Source organism: Dipodomys spectabilis, unplaced genomic scaffold, assembly GCF_019054845.1.
Source record: "Dipodomys spectabilis isolate Male_0828 unplaced genomic scaffold, ASM1905484v1 ptg000069l, whole genome shotgun sequence".
NCBI classification, from domain to species: Eukaryota; Metazoa; Chordata; class Mammalia; order Rodentia; family Heteromyidae; genus Dipodomys; species Dipodomys spectabilis.
Genome location: NW_024870746.1, coordinates 1462283 through 1484751, shown reverse-complemented (window position 1 = coordinate 1484751; position 22469 = coordinate 1462283). Strand labels below are relative to the sequence as shown.

General features: G+C 40.1%; 1 protein-coding gene and 1 pseudogene across 1 annotated transcript in view; one reads left to right on the top strand and one right to left on the bottom strand.

The window, feature by feature from the left end:
• The window catches only part of Cd244 (CD244 molecule), a 32342-nt gene extending 25913 nt beyond the window's left edge, over nt 1-6429 (bottom strand). Inside the window, exon 1 of the mRNA XM_042682331.1 lies at nt 6074-6429. Coding sequence (XP_042538265.1) covers nt 6074-6134 — 61 coding nt within the window. The 5' untranslated portion in view covers nt 6135-6429. The remainder of the gene's footprint in view (nt 1-6073) is intronic.
• A 2648-nt stretch (nt 6430-9077) lies between these two features.
• Nucleotides 9078-9848, top strand: LOC122109198 (annotated as a pseudogene).
• Nucleotides 9849-22469: the final 12621 nt, after the last annotated feature.

Sequence of the window (22469 nt, the reverse complement as noted above, 5' to 3'; positions counted from 1 at the left end):
TTCTCACCCAAGAATTCACAACTGCCTGACAGGATGCCCCAAAATGATAGCAGGGGTGTTTCCTTGTTTCAAGGATAAGGATCTGTTTTATGGAAGGATGCATTCTTAACTGGAAACTCAGAGAATAATACCAGGTGTAGTTAAAGCAAAGAGAAAGCACTTAGCTTTTCACAACTTAAAGCCAGACCCCCTGCCTTTACCCTATAAATACTCAATAGGCCAAGGAGCTGTGTGTCTCTCTGGGTTTCTCCTGTGTGTCTGTATCTTTGTGTCCCTATGAGAGAACCCATTCTCTGCTAGAGTGTGCCCCTGCCCTTCTGTTTTTCTGTTTTGTCTATTCATCTGTTTCCCTGCTTGTTTACTTAATAAAGCCAACTTTTCTTACCATTGTGACTTGCCCAGAAATTCTTATTCTGTGATCAAAGTCAAGGACTCTAAGTGAAGAGTTCTTATATTTAAAGGGGAGCGCCACTAAACCTCTCCTCTGTCTGGTGACAACTTCAACACAAGTTCTCATGTGCTTTAGGAGAGAGATGAAGAGGACCCATATGAATGTACTCACTCAGAAGAGAAAGCCTCTGCAGATTTGGTGCTCAGGGAAGGCCCCAAGACCACAGTTATTGTAACTACTTAGCAGTTATAGGGGGCTTTCCGGTGGTTAAGAAATAGTAAGTGTGCAGAGGAAGAGCAGAGGACAGGTGATGAACTCCACTGCAGCCACAGGAAGAAGTGGGCAGCAAGTACAGAGTTCTGCAGAAGACCATCAGGAAACAGCCCTCAAGCAATGGCAGCAGTGCAGCCTCCAAAGCTGGGCAGGGGCCATCGTCAGCTCAGCTTCCTGGATCTGTTGATTAGAGGAAGGTGAGGGGCTTGAGCCCCCAAAGGAGAGGACAGAAGAGAGTCTCAAAGGCAGTACAACTTCAACTGGCCAACAAGAGGATGTTGAAGTCTTCTCAGTTTTGTTATACATATACACACTGAGAAATTTGAAGATCCTTTATTGAAGCTGGGAGGTTGGAGAGGTTAGTATTGCCAACAACAGAGGAACTCTCCACCTCAAGGGGAAGTTATGTGAGGTTTTGAAAAGCAGAAATTGCAAAATTACGTATGTTTAGTTAGTAGCTGGGAGTTAGATATTGATCAAATAAGAAGATAACTAGGGCTCCTAGGAGATAGTTGCACTTATCTCTTCAACAAAAGTGACAAGGGGGCTGGGAACGTGGCTCAGTGGTAGAGCGCTTGTCTTGCATGCCTGAGGCCCTGGGTTTGATTCCTCAGCACCACATAAGCAAAAAGAAAAAAGCCAGAAGTGGTGCTGTGGCTCAAGTGGTAGAGCGCTAGCCTTGAGCTGAAGAGCTGAGGGACAGCACCAAGGCCCAGAGTTCAGGCCCCAGGACTGGACCCAAAAAAAAAAAAAAAAAAAAAGTGACAAGGGGGTTCATGACCTAGGTAGGTTGTAAAACTGGGTATCATAGTTTAACAATTTGCTTGGGAAGTGTATTTACTCTTTAACTCCAGATTTTCCCTTATCATGAAACTCTGCATGGCCCTTTGCTGTAAAACTGGGGTCAGGGCTCTGTTCGGTACTTCAGTTTGGGCTTATGCTATTAGTTTTAAGGGGGAAATCAACAGAAGTGGTCCCTGGTGAATAAAAATACCAACAAAGGCAGGGCCAGCCACAGTCAAGGCAAGTTTACACCCTCAACCTACTTTCTTTCTTCCCTTTACTTGGCTTCCTACTGACCACATTAACTCCTCTCCTCAAGCAAAGCAACTCCCTTCCTTTTATCAAAATCAATCTGAAGCCAGGCATTGGTGATTCACACCTGTAATTTTAGCTACTCAAGAGGCCTCCATCTGTTTAAAGCCAGCTTGAGCAGACAAATCTGAGAGACTTATCTCCAAATAACTAGTAAAAAGCCAGAAATGGAGCTTTGGCTCAAATAGTAGTACAGTGCTTGGGTCAAGCCAAGGAAGAATTCGAGATTCTGAGTTAAAGCTTCAGCAAACACACACACACACACACACACACACACACACACACACACACACACACACACACACACACACACACACACACAAATTAATCTGGCTCATGTTCCAATGTTCCAGGTCCTAGATCCATTAACTGAATTATCTGTAATACTTTTCTCCAAGATAATGATTGCATTCACCTTTCATGCCTCCTATTCTTTACTTTTATTTAGGCCATTTCTTTCACCTAGATTGTTCTATTTATACCAACTTCCTAGGTCAGGGAAAAGAAATCTCCACATTTCTGTTCCCTTTTTACTATAAATACATCTTGCCTGGCAATGTCAATTAGCATTTTCTTTCTTTGTAGTTGTTACTGTATTTTTCTTATGTGTGAAAGATTTTTTTTTATTGGTGGTACTGGGATTTGAACTTAGGGCTTTGCATTAGCTAGGTATAGACTATGCCACTGAGCCAAACATCTAGCCCTAACTGTCTGAAAGATTCTTTTTTTTTTTTTTGGGGGGTCCGGTCATGGGACCTGAACTCTGGGCCTGGGCGCTGTCCCTCAGCTCTTCAGCTCAAGGCTAGCACTCTACCACTTGAGCCATAGCGCCACTTCTGGCTTTTTTCTTTTTGCTTATGTGGTGCTGAGGAATCGAACCCAAGGTCTCTGGCATGCAAGGCAAGCACTCTACCACTGAGCCACCTTCCCAGCCTCTGTCTGAAAGATTCTTATAGAATCAACATGTTTCTTTTCTAACTCCCCACAAAAGCTTACAGAGTTCTTAGAACACAGGAGGGACTTTATAAATCTGTGTAATTAATTACTGCAAGAATGACTCTAATATACCAAATGTCATGCAGGATAACAGATGAGCCACAAGGATGTGATTCCCTGGGCTTTGGCCTCTTGCCTTCCAGACTCCACATCTCAGCACAGGTCACAAAAGCCAGTGTCTCTGAAGATCCCAGATGTTCTTGCTTCAACTGTTTCAGAGCAGAAGGACAGCATCTGCTAGGTGTATCACACACGCTGTAATTCTTCTCTGGCAACAGTCCTGACACACCTATCTCCACAAAAGACTTTTTACAGCATTATGATAATAGCAACAAAAGAAGGAGGGAAACATCACGTGTTCATCAATAATAGAATGAATCAACTATGGAATAGGCAGACAATGAAATATTTTGCAATATTTTACAATTGATATTTCACAATATCAGTTACAAGTAGTAGCACAGGTAAACCTCATAAGATATTGAACACAAGAAGCTGGACATAGAAGTATATATCATATAATTCCATTTGTTCCCAGACAAGACTAACCTGTGCTATCGAAGTCAAAAATCATGGTCATACCTAGAACAAATTATGTTAAGTGAGGTAAGCCAAGTTCAGAGAGACAAATGGCACATGTTTTCTCTCATATGCAGAAGCTAGGTCTAAAATACACCAGGACATAATAAATTATAAAGGTCTCTAGATAGTGAGACCAAAGGAGAATACTCAGGAGAGGAACAAAAAGGCACAATGTCTATGCACATCTGATCATACAAAATAATATTTATCTTGATGAACCAGAAAATGTAAACAAAAAGGTCCTTATTCCTATTTTGTTATTTTTTTCTTTTCTTTTCTTTTCTTTTGGGGGGGGTCCGGTCGTGGGGCCTGAACTCTGGGCCTGGGCGCTGTCCCTTAGCATTTCAGCTCAAGGCTAGCGCTCTACCACTTGAGCCACAGCGCCACTTCCGGCTTTTTTCTTTTTTTGCTTATGTGGTGCTGAGGAATCGAACCCAGGGCCTCAGGCATGCAAGGCAAGCGCTCTACCACTGAGCCACCTTCCCAGCCCCTTTCTTTTCTTTTTGTCTTGTTTGTTTGTATATATGCCTTTGGGATTATAGTGAGACAAAGGTTAATGCAGCAGTGCTCACTGTTGAAAATGAACTATACAACTTGTGGATGGTGATGGAGGGAAAAACTGAGCGAGAAGGAAGGGGTGACATTATCCAAAAAGAAATGTGCTCTTTACCTGATTTATGTAACTGCAACCCCTCTGTATATTGCCTTTATAATAACAATTGAAAAATCTTTTTTAAAAAATCGTGGTCATAGTTGTAAAGGAAGGAGAGGGTAAACCATGGAAGAGAATATGTAGTATTTCCAACAATTACTCACTCAGATGTGCATTTATAACTGTGCATGTTAGCAGAATGAGCTCCCTTCCCATAGCTTAGTCCACTCCTTCCCTTCTCTACAGCTTAGCATGCTCCTTTTGTAGACAACACTAGGCCCATGTAGTAAAGGCAGTAAATAATCAGCCTCCAACCCTCTATACCTTGGGATGGCACTCCTCTGGGACAGCTACTACTATATAAGGCAACAAGAGCCCCTTCAGGTCTGGGCAGTTGCAGGACCCTTTATCTACCATTTGGACAGCAGCCATACATCCTAGTCCGCCATGATGAAGCCCCTGGCCCACTCGTCCACACCAAGGTCTCCGCCTCCTAGCCCCTTCTAGCCCCTCCTAAACCACCTAGGTTATATAGGTCACTCAGAAAATAGCTGGTGCTTCTTCTCAATTCTCCCTTGGGAGAAGGAGTCTTGCAGGCCCCCTTTCTCAGCAATAAACCTTTCTTTATTCTTTGTACTGGATGTCTGCGTGGTTCTCTGGCAAAGTCTAATTAATCTTTTATTTAAGCTTTCAGTGCACTTTTCTGTTCCTATGTCAGTAATATAGTGGCCTGGCCTACAAAGACAATGGTGTGGCCTGGCCTGGCCTTGTGTGGAGTGATTTCTACAGAGCTGGATTCCCATCAGGGTAGCACTGCAAGCAGGGTTCTCTGAATCCATACTCTCTCCCATGCCCAGCTTTAAGCCATTCATACTTTGAGAGGAAACCCAATAAGGAAGAGGTGGAAACAGATGACTTGAGTATGCTGGAGCCAACCTGGATCCAGCGGAGCAATTGCAATTAAAGATCGTTCCCTCAGAGCTAATTGCTGACACACTGCCCCTCCCCCTGCCCGCATTGTTCTCCCTGCATATCTCACCCAGACCCCAAGCACTTGTGATTCAAGACCTCCAGCCCACCTTTGGAGTTTCTTCAGAATGGACAGCCAAACCTAAACTGATGGATCAAACTGAACTTTACAGCCTGGGCCTACTCCTATGGGCCACAATTTGAAAGTTCCTATACCAGTCTGTATATTTCCTCTAAAATTACCTCAGTCTGCCTCCATGATGCCTAAAAATAACTTACCTACTCACTCAATGAACATGTCTGAATGCATGCATTTGGTGTGATACTGTCAGCTCATCATGTCTGTGTGTTCATGTTCATTCTAGTGATAGTATAGATTTGACTGTGAAAGGGTCATTCACTTGTTCACCATTGAACCCCACTTCTAAGCCCAGACCTTCTCACAACAGATTTAGGAAGGAAATAGAAATACAACAGAGGTGTTACTGTGGTAATAAATAATTATTGAAGATCTATTTGTGCCAGATCCTGTTACGGATGCCAAGGGACCAGTGAACGTGCAAAACAACAACAATACACACACACACACACACACACACACGCACTTCTCAACAACAACAAAAAAGTTCCTAAAGAACTCAAATTCTAGTGGATTGAAGACTGAGAGATTAAAAAAAAATAGCATAGCAGGTAAAATGGAGATGAGAATTACAGAGAAAAATTAAGTGGAGCCAAAAATAAGGAGCTGCTAAAGAGTGAGCTGACACTTTCTGTGTGGAAGGCATCATTGAGAAGGTACTATTTGAGCAAGCCATGGAAAAGTGAAAGAGAAAATCCATGGCCAGCCAGGAAGCAGCATCCCAGGGAGAAGAAACAGTGGATGTAAAGCCATAACACACAGCTCATGCCTCAGCTTTACAGAAGTCTTCCGATAGAATCACATTTCACTAAGAATAAAAGCCACACCTTAACAATGGTCTACAATGACCAGAGTGATCTCCCTGTCACCTCTCCTCTTAGTCTCTAGGTGACCATGTAGATTGTAGTTTCCAGAGGACATCAACCCATACGTGTCCATGCCAGCCCCCACCCCACACCAAACCAGAACCGCTTACCTTGGCCCTGCTGCCCCTTAAGGAGCAGGAGGAGTGTGAGGGTAACAACTTGCCCCAACATCCTCACAGGACTTGGGGGTCAAATGCACTCCTCTTTGCCTTAGGTGCTCAGCTGTGCATGGACTCGGCAGCTACCCGTCAGCAGGAAGACGATGGGGACAGAACTGCCTTGCTGCCTGTCCAGCCACAATTTCCTCAACTCAAGGCTGATCACTTCTGTTGTGAGCTGACAAGGGCACTGAGAAAGCCTTAGTCTCTAGACCTGGTTTCCAGTTCCCACAACTAAGCTAGTAAACTTGGCCTCAAGTAGGCAGGTGCTACAATGACTCACAAACCAGCCTGCTTGCTTTACTCAAAAAAAAAAAAATAGCTGGCCAAGAAATATTGTAATGACCTTCATCCTGCTGGTAATAATGAAGAGAGCCACATGAGAACTACACTATACTATCCCAGACTGTCCCAAACCAATGGTACATTATGAAAGTAAAAGGGAAACAGTTTAGAGCGAGCTGAAAGCAAAGTTCAGTTTGAGTGGGTGCTAAAGTTGAAGGAGAAAAATGGGGGGGGGATGACTTAGGAAGGACCTAAGGTGTGGCAGTAGTACAATAATCTAACAAGCCTGGGGATTCTATGAGAGTTAATACCAAAAAAAAATATTGGGGGGCGGGGGAGACCTTGAACTCAGGACCTGAGCTTCTTTATGTTCAAGGCTCACTTGAGCGACAGCTCCACTTATATCATTTTTGGTAGTTCAGTGGATATAAGAATCTCATAGAAGCCAGGCGCTGGGGGCTCACGCCTGTGATCCTAGCTACTCAGGAGGCTGAGATCTGAGGATCGCGGTTCAAAGCCAGCCCAGGCTGGCTTTCCATGAGACTCTCATCTCCAATAAACCACCAGAAAACCATAAGTAGCACTGTGGCTCAAGCAGTAAAGCACTTGCCTTGATCTGAAGAGCCAAGGGACATTGAGCAGGTCCAGAGTTCAAGCCCCATGACCAACCAAAAAAAAAAAACTCATAGATTTTCCTTCCCAGGTTGGTTTTGAACATCATTCCTCAGATCTCAGTCTCCCAAGTAGCCAGGATTACAGGTGTGAGCCACCGGCTTAATACCAAAATTTTTTTATTTTTTTAAATTTTTTTTGGGGGGTCCGGTCGTGGTGCCTGAACTCTGGGTCTGGGCGCTGTCCCTCAGCTCTTCAGTTCAAGGCTAGTGCTCTGCCACTTGAGCCACAGCACCACTTCCGTCTTTTTCCTTTTTGCTTATGTGGTGCTGAGGAATCGAACCCAGGGCCTCATGCATGCAAGGCAAGCGCTCTACCACTGAGCCACCTTCCCAGCCCCTTAATACCAAAATTTTTAAGGCATGCAAATTACATTATTTTCAAAAGAATTTGCTTTTGCTCCTAGTCTATCTGTAACTCTAGGTTCCCTCCATTCAACTTTCAGTTCCTTCCTTTCAGCTCCATCTTTCTCTTTTCCATCCTTTGGTCCATTTGTAGTTATTTTTATCTAAGTCTGGGCAAGGGTGAGGCAGATGAAAACCCTTGGCTGCCAGTGGGGGAGTAGTGGTATTCTGAATGAAATTTGGTTGGAGTCAATACTAGGACATCAGTTCCAGTTCAGTAACTTAAACCTGCAAATTATTGAACAAGTCACTGAGTCTTCAAGATCAACAATACTACCAGGTGCTGATGGCTCATGCCTGTAATACTAGCTACTCAGGAGGCTGAGATCTGAGGATTACCATTCCAGGCAAGTCAGGGTATATAAATTGAAGAGAATTATCTCCAAATAACCAGCAAAAAGCTGGAATTGATGATGGGATTCAAATGGTAGAGCACCAGCCTAGAGAGAGAGAGAAAAAGAAAGTGAAAATGCAAGCCCTGAGTTCAAGCCCCATTACCAACACACACACACACACACACACACATATAATCAACACTTGTCTGGATTTCTTCTCAAGACAGGTTTTAAAATCAAATTAACAACTATCCCTGAAAATATGCATACAAAACTCTGGTGCAATGGCCAGAATGTTTGTGTGCACCCAAAATGCTTATCTTGATATCTACTTACTAATGTGATATTAGGGAAAGAAGTCTTGGAGAAGTGATCAAATCACAAGGGCGGGCCCTTTGAAGGGAATTAATGCTGTGCTCTTGTGAGGACGGAGCAGTATGCCAGCAGTCTGTACCCCAGATGAAGGCCCTCACCAGAACCCACCATGCTGACACCTTGATTTGGGGCTTCCAGCTTTCAGAACTATGAAATTTATACCCAATTTATAGTCTGTCCTTTTAGACTACGATAAGATGTTGGATTTATTTGTTTTTTTTTAGCCAAGACCTACATAGATTTTTCTAGTAAATATAATGAATATCATCTCTTCTCTACTTTATCTTACTCCCTAGGCACTTCTTCAGGGTTGATCTGACAATTTTCTTGACTTTGAAAAGTCATACTCAAATGCTGAAAAAAAGAGTAAATTCCTCACATGGCAGATGAAAGATGAGGTCCAACTGTTGGAAGCAAGAAATGAACATGAGGGGCTGGGAAGGTAGCTCAGTGGTAGGGCGCTTGCCTTGTATGCATGAGGCCCTGGGTTCAATTCCTCAGCACCACATAAGCAAAAAGAAAAAAAAGCCAGAAGTGGCGCTGTGGCTCAAGTGGTAGAACGCTAGCCTTGAGCTGAAGAGCTGAGGGACAGCGCCCAGACCCAGAGTTCAGTCCCCACGACCTGACCAAAAAAAAAAAAAAAGAAATGAACGTGAATTAGGAATCTGCTTCAGCCATCTTGACCTTCATACTAGCTTCATCCTCTCTCCTATGCCTGTAGATGACTTAGAATCCCCTTGAAACTGAACTGGGAATTATGGTACCTTCTGTGTCTGTCTGTCTTGTGGTCCTTAATAAGCTCTACCACATAATAAATATTATCATTTTTCTATATATTGCCTTGTTTAGCTCTTCAACATAAAATGTATACTCTCTTTAACTTAAATGTTTCTAGAGCCTAATTCAGTGTCTGGTTCTTCAAAGTAAGTTAATGGATTAGTAAGTACTGAAGGAATGAATTAATTTCTTAGAAAAGGAACTCTTATTCCTACTGAGAAATGGTGCTGAGTTAGGTGGGTACTGATAGCTCATACCTGTAATTCTAGCTACTCAGGAGGCTGAGATCTGAGGATTGAGGCGGAAAGTCTATAAGACTCTTATCTCCAATAAACTACAAAAAAAAAAGCCAGAGGGGCAACGCGGAGTGGAGCGACGGCGGCTGGTGGCAGCGATCCTCGAGCGGGCGACGTGGAAGAAGATGCCTCTCAGCTCTTCTTCCCTAAAGAGTTTGAAACAGCTGAGACATTTCTAAATTCAGAAGTTCATATGCTTCTGGAGCATTGAAAGCAACAAAATGAGAGTACAGAGGATGAACAGGAACTCTCAGAGGTCTTCATGAAGACTTTAAACTACACAGCTCGTTTCAGTCGTTTCAAAAACAGAGAGACCATTGCTAGTGTCTGTAGCTTGCTTCTCCAGAAAAAGCTACATAAGTTTGAGTTGGCCTGTTTGGCCAACCTTTGCCCAGAGACTGCTGAGGAGTCCAAAGCTCTGATCCCCAGCCTAGAGGGACAATTTGAAGATGAGGAGCTGCAGCAGATTCTTGCTGATATCCAGACCAAATGCAGTTTTCAATATTAATCTCCAGATATCACTTTGTTCCTTGGGGGGAAAATGTTCCCAGAAAAGTTCCACCTGTCCAGGGGCTAGATCTGCCCAGAAATTATATTGCAGAAGATAGCTGGGCTTCTTCAGGAGAGGACAGCCTAGCTTGCCACATATGTGGCTATGAGACCATGAGAACCATAGAATTGTGTTGTGGCTTTGCAGGTGTCTGCAGGGCCACCTAAGCAGGCCACTAGCTGGGAGGTTGCAGCAGGGCAGGGTTTAGGCCACATTGTTGACTACCTCATATTGTGTTTGGTGTACCACGTTATTTGTATTTTAACAATTCATGTTAATTTCAATTTTATAGGGGTTTTGGTTTGGGGTTTCTTTTGTATTTTATTTTTTGCCAGTCCTGGGGCTTGAACTCAGGACCTGGGCACTGTCCCTGAGCTGCTTTTGTTCAAGGTTAGCCCTCTTACCACCTGAGCCACAGCACCACTTCTGGCTTTTCGTGTGTATGTAGTACTGAGTAATCAAGCGCAGGTCCTCATACGTGCCAGGCAAGCACTCTACCACTAGGTCACATCCCCAGCCCCAAGAGTTTTTTTTTGTTTTTGTTTTTTGGTACTGGGGATCGAACCCAGGACGGTGCACTTGCTAGGCAAGCACTTTGCCACTGAGCTACATCCAGTCCCAATTTTATAGTTTTTGAACACAGCTTAAAGAACATAGAAAGTGTTATAGGGTAAGAACACTTATGTAGAGGGAAAAGGAAGGAATACACCTGATGAATTTGAATTTCATCATTTGAAAGGACAAGTTGATTTTCTATCCATGTGACTAACCCAAGAGATAGATAGGAAGCCTGTCCTAGGAAGTATAGTGGGATGACTGTGGTATATGGCCCTGGGCCCCTTAGCCTTGAAGCACAAATACATCTTTGGCTGTCTTGGAGTATGTAGATTTGGATTGGCTCTCAAGTTAAGATTTTCCTTCATAGGCCAGGCTAAAAGGTGTAAACACTTTGAAATTTCCTCCCATGTGTTATCTAGTTTCTATCTCTGTCCTTCTACAGGGTTCTATGATACAGTGATATGGAGGGAAGGTTTCTAAGTGGGGGAGATACAAATACCTAAACATTCTGGCTTTGATTTTTTTCTGAAGGGAAATATATGTCTTCCTCACAACTTGGGATCTTTCTTTAAATTTATTTAATCATTTGTTCCCTCTAAAACTGAGATAGAATCCTTCTGCCTATTCAGCAAATACTGAGAAAAGAACAAATTTTGCTTTTAGAGTCATGATAGTCAGGTGCTCATGCTACTCAGAAGGCTAAGATGTGAGAATCATGATTCAAGACTCAGGCATGAAAGTCCTCAGACTCTTCTCTCTACTTAATCACCAAAACTGGAGGTGGAGCTGTAGCTCAAGTGGTAGAGCTCTATCCTTTAGCACAAAAGCTCAGGGACAGTGGCCAGACCATGAGTTCAGAACCAGGACCCCAACCACCCACTTACACAGGGATAATTTTAAGAATCAGGATAGGCTTATATTTGTGACCACCTATGGCAAGAACATTCTTTATAAATCTTCCAGTTCCTTTTAGGTTGTTTTGGTTTGTTTGTTTGTTCATGGGATTTGAACTTGGGGCCTAGTCATTATCCCTGATTTCTTTTGCTCAAGGCTAGCATTGTACCACTTGAGCCACAGCTCTCCTTCTGGTTTTCTGGTGGTTAACTGGAGGTAAGAGCTTCACAGACTTACCTGTCTGGGCTGGCTTTGATCCTCAGATCTCAGCTGCCTGAGTAGCTAGGATTATGAGCATGAGCCACTAGCACCTGGCAAATTCTTCTAATTCCTTAAGTAGCAGTTACTAAAAACTTGCTCTGAATTGGGAAGAAACATTTTTTTGGGGGGAGGGGGGCGGGGGGCAGTTGTGGGGCTTGAACTCTGGCCTGGGCACTGTCCCTCAGCTCATCAGTTCAAGGCTAGCACTCTACCACTTGGGCCACAGTGCCACTTCTGGTTTTCTGGTGGTTAATTGGAGATAAGAGACTCATGAGCCGGGCACCAGTGGCTCATACCTGTAATCCTAGCTACTCAGGAGGCTGAGATTTGAGGATCGAGGTTCAAAGCCAGCACGGGCAGGAAAGCCCGAGAGACTCTTATCTCCAATAAACCATTAGAAAACTGGAAGTGGCGCTGTAGCTCAGGTGGTGGAGCGCTTGCCTTGAGCTGAAGAGCACAGGGACAGTGCCCAAGCCCAGAGTTCAAGCCCCACGACTGACAAAAACAAAACAAAAAAACTCATGGGCTTTACTACCTGGGCTACTCAGCTTCCTGAGTAGCTAGGATTACAGATGTGAGCCACCAGTACTCGGCTGAAACAATTTTTTTTTAATTTTTTATTGTAAAGATACTATACAGAGGGTTACAGTTACATGAGCAAGGTAATGAGTACACGTCCTATTGAGCATTGTTACCCCCTCCATTGTTTTCCCCCTCCCATCCCTTCCCTCCTACCTTCCCCAAGGTTCTTTTTCTTTTAATTGTGATTAAGTGATTACATAATTTCCCAAATTTCACAGTATTGTGGGATAATGATGCTCATTTAAAGTCACAGGTTCATTCTAACTTTCCTGGAGCAAATTGTCTATCACAGTCTATAACATATAATGGTGTACATATATACACCATACATGTGATCAGCAGCATGGGGATATTTAGTAGTGGTTCGACCAGATGAGTGGGAGTTCTTTGTTTCTTAAGTCCTGTTAATTTTGTTGTATCACCTAACATTTTGGATTTAGCATCCACTTATCAGGGAGACCATGTACCGTTTGTCTCTTTGGTCTTGGCTTACCTCACTCAACATGATTCCTTCTAGCTCCATCCATTTCCCTGCAAATGCCATTATTTTGTCATTTCTAATGGCTGCATAATATTCCATTGTGTATAGATACCACAATTTTTGGATCCATTTATCTGTGGTGGGGCATCTGGGTTGTTTCCATATCCTAGCTATTGTGAACAGTGTGCAATAAGCATGGAGGTGCATGTGAAAAAAAAAAAAGCCAGAAGTGAAGTTATGAGTTAAGTGGTAGACCACTAGTCTTGAGCAAAATAGTTCAGAGACAGCACCCAGATCCTGAGTTCAAGCACAGGACTAGCACAAGGGAAAAAAAATAGTGCTATACTAATTCGCAAAAGTCCCTGGTCTTGTGGTATTTATATCTTTCCCTGGAAATTTCTTGAGGACTTCTGTGCAAATTAGCCCTTTTATTACAAAAGGTCCAAAATCCTAAAAAGTCCATATAATTTCAGAGACTGGTATAACTCCATTTCCAATGCAAATTTATCAGGGGACTGAAACAGGAACATTAAACAGTCCACTACCATCTAGGAATCAAAGATGCCTCAATACCTGCCCTTTCCTCCATTCTTTCCCCCAGCCCTGTTTCCCCATATTACAGTGAGTCAAGGTCATCCTAGTAAACCTCATTACTGATACCAACTACAAAATTTACTACAAAAAGTGCCCATACCACTCACCTCTGAGATGATTTGCAAATATGGCGTCCCCAAAACCACAGTCAAATATGTCAGTTCAGTGAAAATTAGAAAAAAAAAAACACAGAATTTACTGAAAGCTATATACTTTGGTTACCATTTACTAGATAAAAATAAAGTAGGGGGGAAGAGGCACTCAAGTCCAAGCAAAGAGTTGATACACAGTACTTCCTGTTGTCTTCTGCTAGTGGGGTATAGACAGCATCTTTTTCTCCTAGAATTATGTGGCAATATACATGAAATCTTCCCAAGAAGAAAAGCTTCTGAGCCATGGTGACTAGACTTTTTATACATAGTCACATACATATGAGTTTACTACCCACATGGTTAACCTTAGTCTCTGGTCCCTTCTGAGGTGGACATGATGATATTTGACCCAAACAGTCTATATCATTAGTATAGATTACCTAGCATGACTCAAAAAATAAACGAAGACACTCTCATTGAACAAAACATTCAAATACTTAGAAATTACCCTCCAGGAGTTAAGAGCAAAAGCCAAGCCTCCTTTTTGGGCAAGGTGGATCTTTTACTGTAAACCTGGAAATAAAAACATATAAAAATAGTAAAAGATGGGGGTGAGGTGAAGAGGAGTAAAAAATGTTGAAAGGATGACACAGATCAAGATGCATTGTACATAAACTGCTTTGTTAAATGGCAAAAATATTTACTACATGTCCTAAAAAGTAAGAAGAATGAGGGAAGGGATTGATTGGGAGGGGTGAGTCAGAATGTGAATAGGGGTGACATTGATCAAAATGTACTGTGTTCATAAACTGCTTTGTTGAATGGCAACTCCTTTGTACAACTACTTAAAGATAATAAAAATAATAAAAGATGAACCTTTCATGAAGGCTGAACTGGTATTATCTGTCCACCCAATCTTAACAGTAATTCAACAGATAATCTATGTAATATTAAACACTAAATAAGAACTCATTACTTCTATTTCTACCTGTCTAAATATTATCTATAATCTTTTTTGAATGAAATTTGTTCAAAATACAAGGGAAATGCATTAATGAATTGCCCTATATAAATTAAAGATAATTAAATATAAATTTGTGTTGTACATTTGTGTCTTTTATTATATTACATAAACAAGTATCTGATTTAGTAATTATATTCTGATTTTTTTGTGTTATACAATGTTTTGAGAAAAAATATGGTAACCTGCCATCTCGTTTATGAATGATACATAATTTGTGAATTATAGGCAGGAAAACACAAAATTAAAGTTTTAGTGATACAGTAATTTCTTTTTTAAGTAAGTTTTTTGTTGTGAAAATACTGTACAAAGGGGTTACAGTTACATGAGCAAGGTAATAAGTACATTTCTTATCAAGCATTGTTGCCTCCTCCTTTGTTTTTCCCCTACCATCCCTTCCCTCCCACCTCTACAACTACACTCCTCCCCTCCCCACCTGCCTAAATTGTAAAGTTCATTTTTCAACATAGTGTCTTGTATATCTTATTATTACAGGAAGTGGTGCTGTGGTTCAAGTGGTAGAGCACTAGCCTTGAGCTGAAGAGCTGAGGGACAGCACCCAGACCCAGAGTTCAAGCCCCATGACCAACAAAAAAGAAAAAAAAAATCTCATTGTTACAATGGTCCAATCTGTATCCCTTTTTAAACATTTTGTTTTTTCCCTTCCCCTCCCAAAATTATACCAACATCAAATACAGTGAAAACAGGGGTTATACCGTGGGGGAAGAACATACAAAGCAACAACAACAAAAAAATCACATGGCACCTTACAAATACATTAGAAACAATAGCAAGCAAGAAAAAAAAACTTATGTCCCTATCTTGGGGTTCATTTTGCTTAACTTCATCTTATCTGGTCATATGTATATAGCTTTTGACCTTTTCTACTTGTCCCAGACATATACTATACTTATTGCAAATAAGAGAAACTATGGGACCTATCTTTCTTTGGGTCTGGCTTACTTCACTTAATATAATTTTTTCCAAGTCTTTCCATTTCCTAACAAATGGGGTGATGTCATTCTTTCTAATGGAGGCATAGAATTCCAATATACATATATATGTATATATATATATATATGTATGTATATATATATATATCACATTTTCTTGATCCATTCATCTACTGAGGGGTTCATTCATCTACTGGGTTGGTTCCATATCTTAACTATGGTAAATAATGCTGCAATAAACATAGTTGTGCTGGTGACTTTAGTATGGTCTTGTTTGTGATCATTTGGGTAAATGCCCAAAAGTGGGATTGCTGGGTCATAGGAGAGCTCTATGTGGAGTCTTTTGAGGAACCTCCATACTGCTTTCCAAATAGCTGAACAAATTGATACAATAATTTCTGTAAACCAAACTTCCATTAATTTTTTTCTTCATGTGACATCAGTAGCTCTAAAAGACAAATGAATATGATCAAAGTTTATTATTGCAATCAGATAAAAAATCAGGTTAAGTCATCCTTTTATTGATATGGACATTCATAGTTGACTACAAATGGAGCTGCTTTTATAGTACAAATCTGGCTTTGAACGGTGATCCTCAGATCTCAGCCTCCTGAGTAACTAGGATTACAGGTGTGAGCCACAGGTGCTTGGCCCCACCCTGTGTTCTAGAATCATCATTTCAAATTTATAAATTGCTGCTTACAGATTTTTCATTGCTTTGTGTTTTAATTGGTTCTCCTTCCAGCTGTATCAAAGGCCATCATTTAGATGTTGAGCCCTAATAATTTTACTTCTATTCCTTTTCTCAAGTCTGAAAAAGACCATATCTGTCTTTCATATTTAGCCCTTTTCTCCATTCTAAATGTATAGTTTCCTCCTGATTCCTTGAAATTCAAGGTAATCCTAGGACAGATTTTCATTCTTTTTTATTGTTGTTGTTGTGTTGCCAGTCCTGGGGCTTGAACTAAGGGCCTGTAAACTGTCCCTGAGCTTCTTTTGCTCAAGACTAGCACTCTACCACTTAAGCCACAGCACCACTTCCAGCTTTTTCTGTTTCTGTGGTACTGAGGAATTGAACCCAGGGCTTCATGCATGCTAGGCAAGCACTCTACCATTAAGCCACATTCCCAGTCCCAGTTTTTCATTCTTTAGCCTTTCTTCTCAACTTATCTATGATCACAGGAATATTCCAAAATTTAAATGTATTTTTCATTTTCATCATCAAGTTTTATTGAAACTTGTTTCTTTGCATCATCAAAATCATGAGGAACTTAGTCTGAATTTCTCTGACAATCAAATTTTTCACAGTAATCTATATTAAATAAAAAATAGTGTACACAGAAAATAATAACAACTATAGACTGTTACAGCTTTCTAACTTCCTAAACTTGGGCTAATCATAAAAAAGAAGACTAGAAAAATCTCTTTAACATTGAGAACTTCTATTCTTCAAATGCATTTCATGTTTGGAAGTGTGCTAAGCAAAGGTGATGCCTTGAATTCAAGACCCAAAACGGAAGGAAGGAAGGTAGGAAGGAAGGAAGGAAGGAAGGAAGAGGGAGGGAGGGAGAGAGGCAAGAAAGAAAGTAAATGTGCAATAGCATTAAATATTAATTGCTTAATGCCAGAAGAAAATAGTATGTCCCAGAAGGTGACATATACTATAAAATTTATACTTATTTATATATATGATCGTATATATATATGTATATATATATATATGACCATATAACATTTTCTGCTGGTCCTAGACATGTACTAGTTATTGCAAATAAGGGAAACCATGGGACCTATGTTTCTTTGCGCCTGGCTTACTTCACTTAATATATTTTTCCAAGTCTTTCCATTTCCTAACAAATAGGGTGATGTTATTCTTTCTGATGGAGGCATAAAATGAATATATATATATATATATATATATATATATATATATATATATATCACATTTTCTTGATCCATTCATTTACTGACATCTGGGTTGGTTCCATATCTTAGATATGGTAAATAATGCTGCGATAAACTATGTTTATCACTTTGGTATGACCTTGTTTGTGATTGTTTGGGTAAATACCCAAAAGTGGGATTGCTGGGTCGTAGAAGAGCTCTATGTGGAGTCTTTTGAGGAACTTCCATACTACTTTCCAAAGTGGTTGAACAAGTTTACACTCCCACCAACAATGCAGTAGGGTTCCCTTTTAGCCACATCCCCTCCAGCATCTGTTGTAGTTAGAGTTCTTTATTATAGCCATTCTAACTGGAGTGAGGTAGAATCTCAATGTTGTTTTGATTTGCATTTCTTTTATGGCTAGAGAGGTTGAGCATTTCTTCATATGTCTATTGGCCATTCTTATTTCCTCTTCAGAGAAGTTTCTCTGTAAATCTTTAGCCCACTTATTTCTCGGGCAGTTGTTTCTTTGAGGATTTGTTGTTGGGGGATTTAACTTTTTGAGTTTTAAGTGTATTTTAGATATGAGATCCTTGTCTGTTCTATGGCTAGTGAAGATCTTCTCCCAATCCATGGGCTTTCTATTGATCTTTGCCATACAGAAGTTCTGCAACTTCATGCAATCCCATTTGTCCAACCTTTCTTTGATTTGTTGTGTTTCTGGGTCTTTATTAAGAAAATTTTGGCCTGTGCTAAAGAGCCCTAGAGCTTCTCCTATTTCGACCTGTAATGTATTCAAAGTGTCTGCTTTTATTTTGAAGTTCTTGATCCATTTGGAGTTGATTCTGGTACAGGGTGATACATAGGATCTAGCTTTAGTTTTCTACAGCACCATTTACTGAAGAAGCTGTCTTTCTTCCATTCTAATTTTTAGCTCCCTTGTCAAAGATTAGGTGGCTATAAATCTATGGGTTCATTTCTGGGTCTTCAGTCGTATTCCATTGGTCCTCAGCTCTGTTTTTGTGCCAGACCAAGATGTTTTGATTACTATGGCTTTGTTGTAGAGATTAAAATTGGAATTGATATTCCTTCAGCACTGTTCTTGCTGCTAACGATTGTTTTTGCTATTCGGGGTCTTTTATTGTTTCCTATGAATTTTTGAATTGCCTTCTATTTCCTTGAAGAATGAGGTTGGGATATTGATAGGTATCGCATTGAATTTGTAATAGCCTTTGGCAGTATTGCCATTTTCACAATGTTAATCCTCCCAGGAGCTCCTCCTCCAGGAGCATGGGAGGTTTTTCCACTTCCTTAGTTCTGCTTTAATTTCCTTTTTCAGGTTTTTTAAGTTTTCATCATAGAGGTCCTCCACCTTTTTAGTTAAGTTAACTCCTGGATATTTTTTTTTTTATGGGGCTAATACAAAAGGGGTTGCTTTCCTAATTTCAGCCATGCTGTTCTCATTATTGGCATACAGGGAAGCCATTGATTTCTGAGGGTTAATTTTATACCCTGATACTTTGCCAAAGTAGCAGGGTAACAGGAGTAACTCGAGTAACTTGGGAGGTGAGTCCATGGGGCTCTTTAAATACAAGATCATGTCATCTGCAAAGGAGAGTTTTACTTCATCTTTCCCTATTTGGATCCCCTTTATGTTTACATCTTGTCTTATTGCCCTAGCTAGTCATTCTAATACTAAATTGAGGAGGAGTGGAGAGAGTGGACATCCTTGTCTTGTTCCTGAGTTTAGAGGAAACTGCTTTAGCTTTTCACCATTAAGTATAATGGTGGCTGTAGATTTGTCATACACAGCCTTTATTGTATTGAGAAATGTTCCCTAGATTCCTAGCTTCTCCAGAGCTTTCACCATATGGTCTTATAAAGGTCATATATACATATGACCATATAAAATGATGTTGTGACATCAAAGTGATGTTAAGTGTCCCCAAGACAGGGACACAAGTGGGTTTTTTTTCTTTCTTGTTATTGTTTTTAATGTACTTACAATATACTATGTGATTCTTTGGTTTCTTTTGTATGTTCTTCCCCCATGGTATAACCTCTGTTTTCACTGTATTTGATTCTGGTGTCCTGCATCTTGAATATACATTTTTATAACTTGGGGAGGGAAAGGGATATAACAAAATGCTGAAATAAGGATACAGGTTGACACATTGTAACAATGAGATGTACAAGACACTATGTTGAAAACAAACTTTACAATTTTGGGATGGGGGGAGGGAGGAATTGGGGAGGTAGGGAGGGAAGGGACGGTAGGAGAAAAACAAAGGAGGAGGTAACAATGCTCTATAGGAAATGTACTCATTACCCTACCCATGTAACTATAACCCCTCTGTATAGTAATTTTACAATAAAAATATATATGGAAAAAATATGTTGAATTTTTTTACTTATTATGCATCACTTCAATTTACCACATGATTCTTCTCCTCTAGTTTGCAATTGTTGGATTGTTTAAGCAGATTATGCTTATTCAATTTTTTATTCCTGAAAATAAAGCTACTTATTCATGATTTTTAAAAATTATATTTATATTATTTATATTTATATAAATGGAAGACAGACAGCCTCTTCAGTAAATGGTGCTGGCAAAACTGGTTAACTACATGTAGAAAACTAAAGCTAGATCCTTATATATCACCCTGCACCAGAATCAACTCCAAATGGATCAAAGACCTTGAACTCAAAGCAGACACTCTGAAAACATTACAGGATGGAATAGGAGAAACCCTGGGTCTCCTTGGCTCAGGCCGAAATTTTCTGAATAGAGACCCGGAAACACAACAAATCAAAGAAAGGCTGGACAAATGGGATTGTATAAGGTTGCAGAGCTTCTGCAGGGCAAATGACATAGCTAGCAAGATCAATAGAAAGCCCACGGACTGGGAGAAGATCTTTACTAGCCATACAACGGACAAGGGTCTCATATCTAAAATATACTTGGAACTCAAAAAATTAAACCACCCAACAACAAATCCTCAAAGAAACAACTGCCCAATAAGTAAGTGGGCGAAAGACTTAAAGAGAAGCTTCTCTGAAGAAGAAAGAAGGATGGCCAATAGACACATGAAGAAATGTTCAACATCCCTAGCCATAAAAGAAATGCAAATCAAAACAACATTGAGATATCACCTCACTCCAGTTAGAACAGCAAAAATCAAGAACTCTAACAACAACAGATGCTGGAGGGGATGTGGACAGAAAGGAACCTTACTTCATTGTTGGTGGGAATGTAAACTTGTTCAACCACTTTGGAAAGCAGTATGGAGGTTCCTCAAAAGACTCCACATAGAGCTCCCCAACGACCCAGCAATCCCACTTTTGGGCATTTACCCAAATGATCACAAACAAGGCCACACTAAAGCTACCAGCACAACTATGTTTATTGCAGCATTATTTACCATAGCTAAGACATGGAACCAACCCAGATGCCCCTCAGTAGATGAATGGATCAAGAAGATGTGGTATATATACACAATGGAATTCTATGCCTCCATCAGAAAGAATGACATTGCCCCATTTGTTAGGAAATGGAAAGGCTTGGAAAAAATTATATTAAGTGAAGTAAGCCAGGCCCAAAGAAACATAGGTCCCATGGTTTCCCTTATTTGCAATATCTAGTATAGGTATGAGTCAAGCGGAAAAAGTCAGATAATGTGATGTTAGGAAAACGAACCCTCAAATATGTATTTTAATGTTTTTGTTTCTTTCATGCATGTGTTTCTAATGCATTTATAAGATTATTTCTTTGTTGCTTTGTGTGTCCCTCCCCCACAGTGTAACCCCTGCTTTCACTATATTTGATGTCAGTATAACATGTGGAGGAGACGGGGACAAACAAGTCGTTTAAGGATTCAGGTGGACCTGTTGCAACAATGAGAAGTACAAAATGTCATGTCAAAACCAGCTTTACAATGTCGGTGGGGGGGGGGGGGGGGGAAGGGGGGTATGATTGGGTGGGAGGGAGGGGGGAGGCTGGGAAGGGAGGTGAAGGGTAAACAAAGGAGGAGGATGCAATGCTTGGTAAGAAATGTATGCATTATCCTGCCCATGTAATTGTAACCCCTCTGTACAGTATGTTCTCAAATAAAATAAAATAAAATTTAAAAAAAAAAAATTATATTTATATTATTTATATTTATATAAATTATATAAAATATTGTATTCATATATTTTATATATTAATATAATGTTATAACTACATAAATAAACATAAATATATTATGTGTATTATATAATTATATATTATATATCATATAATTGTATACATTATATAAATGTACATTGTTTATATTTACTATTTATATTTATATTATAGAATTCAAAAACAAAGAAATTAAAATTGTCATTTAGGCATGTGTGGAGCATCTTGTATATGTATGTAATTGATGAAAGTAGGTTTGGGGTTTCTTTTGAGAGAGTGTAACTATAGATTTGACCCTCTGACCTCAGCCTCCTGAATGCTGAAACTAAGGTGTGAAACACAATGTCTGTCTAATGAAAGAATTTAAAAACTATACTAACAAGCAGAAACTGAGATAATAGCAACACCTAAAGGAGGAAGCAAAAGGTAGAGTGATTCAGAAGAACACTAGAGAACATGGAAGTAACTAGTAACATTCCAGTTCTTAGGTTGTGTCATGAGTTCTAAGTGTCTCTTGCATTGCAAAAGAAAGAAGGAAGAAGGGCTGAGAGGAAAGTGGGTAGGGAGAGGCCGGCTAGCCTAGCTATTATGTATCTGGTTTTTTTCTAACCACAAAGAAATGATCACTAATACCACTTTATCATCAACCATGTGGGTAATAATTAGTGCTGTTCACTCTAAAGTCACCTCTTCCTGGGGGCTCATGGAAGACTGCATTTTTCCTCTGGAAGTTAAATAGAACTATACAACCTGTTTTATCCAAGAAATGCAAACAGGTTTCACTATAAGGCTACCTGTGCCTGACTCGAAAAGTCTTAATTTTCTTTGCATCTTCCTTGGAGTATACAATGCATGTCATAGTAACTATTTAGCAAAAAAAAAAAAAAATCCCAGATTTCTTTTTAATTAATGAGTAAAACTGAATTCAAATAGATTTTTAAACCTTCAAAAACACCTTATATGGCTGGAGATGTGACTCAAAAAATAGAGTGCCAGAAGAGCAAGCAAGCAGCAAGCTGAGCAAGTTCAATGCCCTGAGTTTAAATCCTAGTACCACTAAAATAAATAAAACTAAAATTAAAAAATTATAATGCCGGCAAACATGTATTAAGTAAATTCTACAAGACAGATACTATTTTACAGGATGATATGTTAGTTCATTTTATTT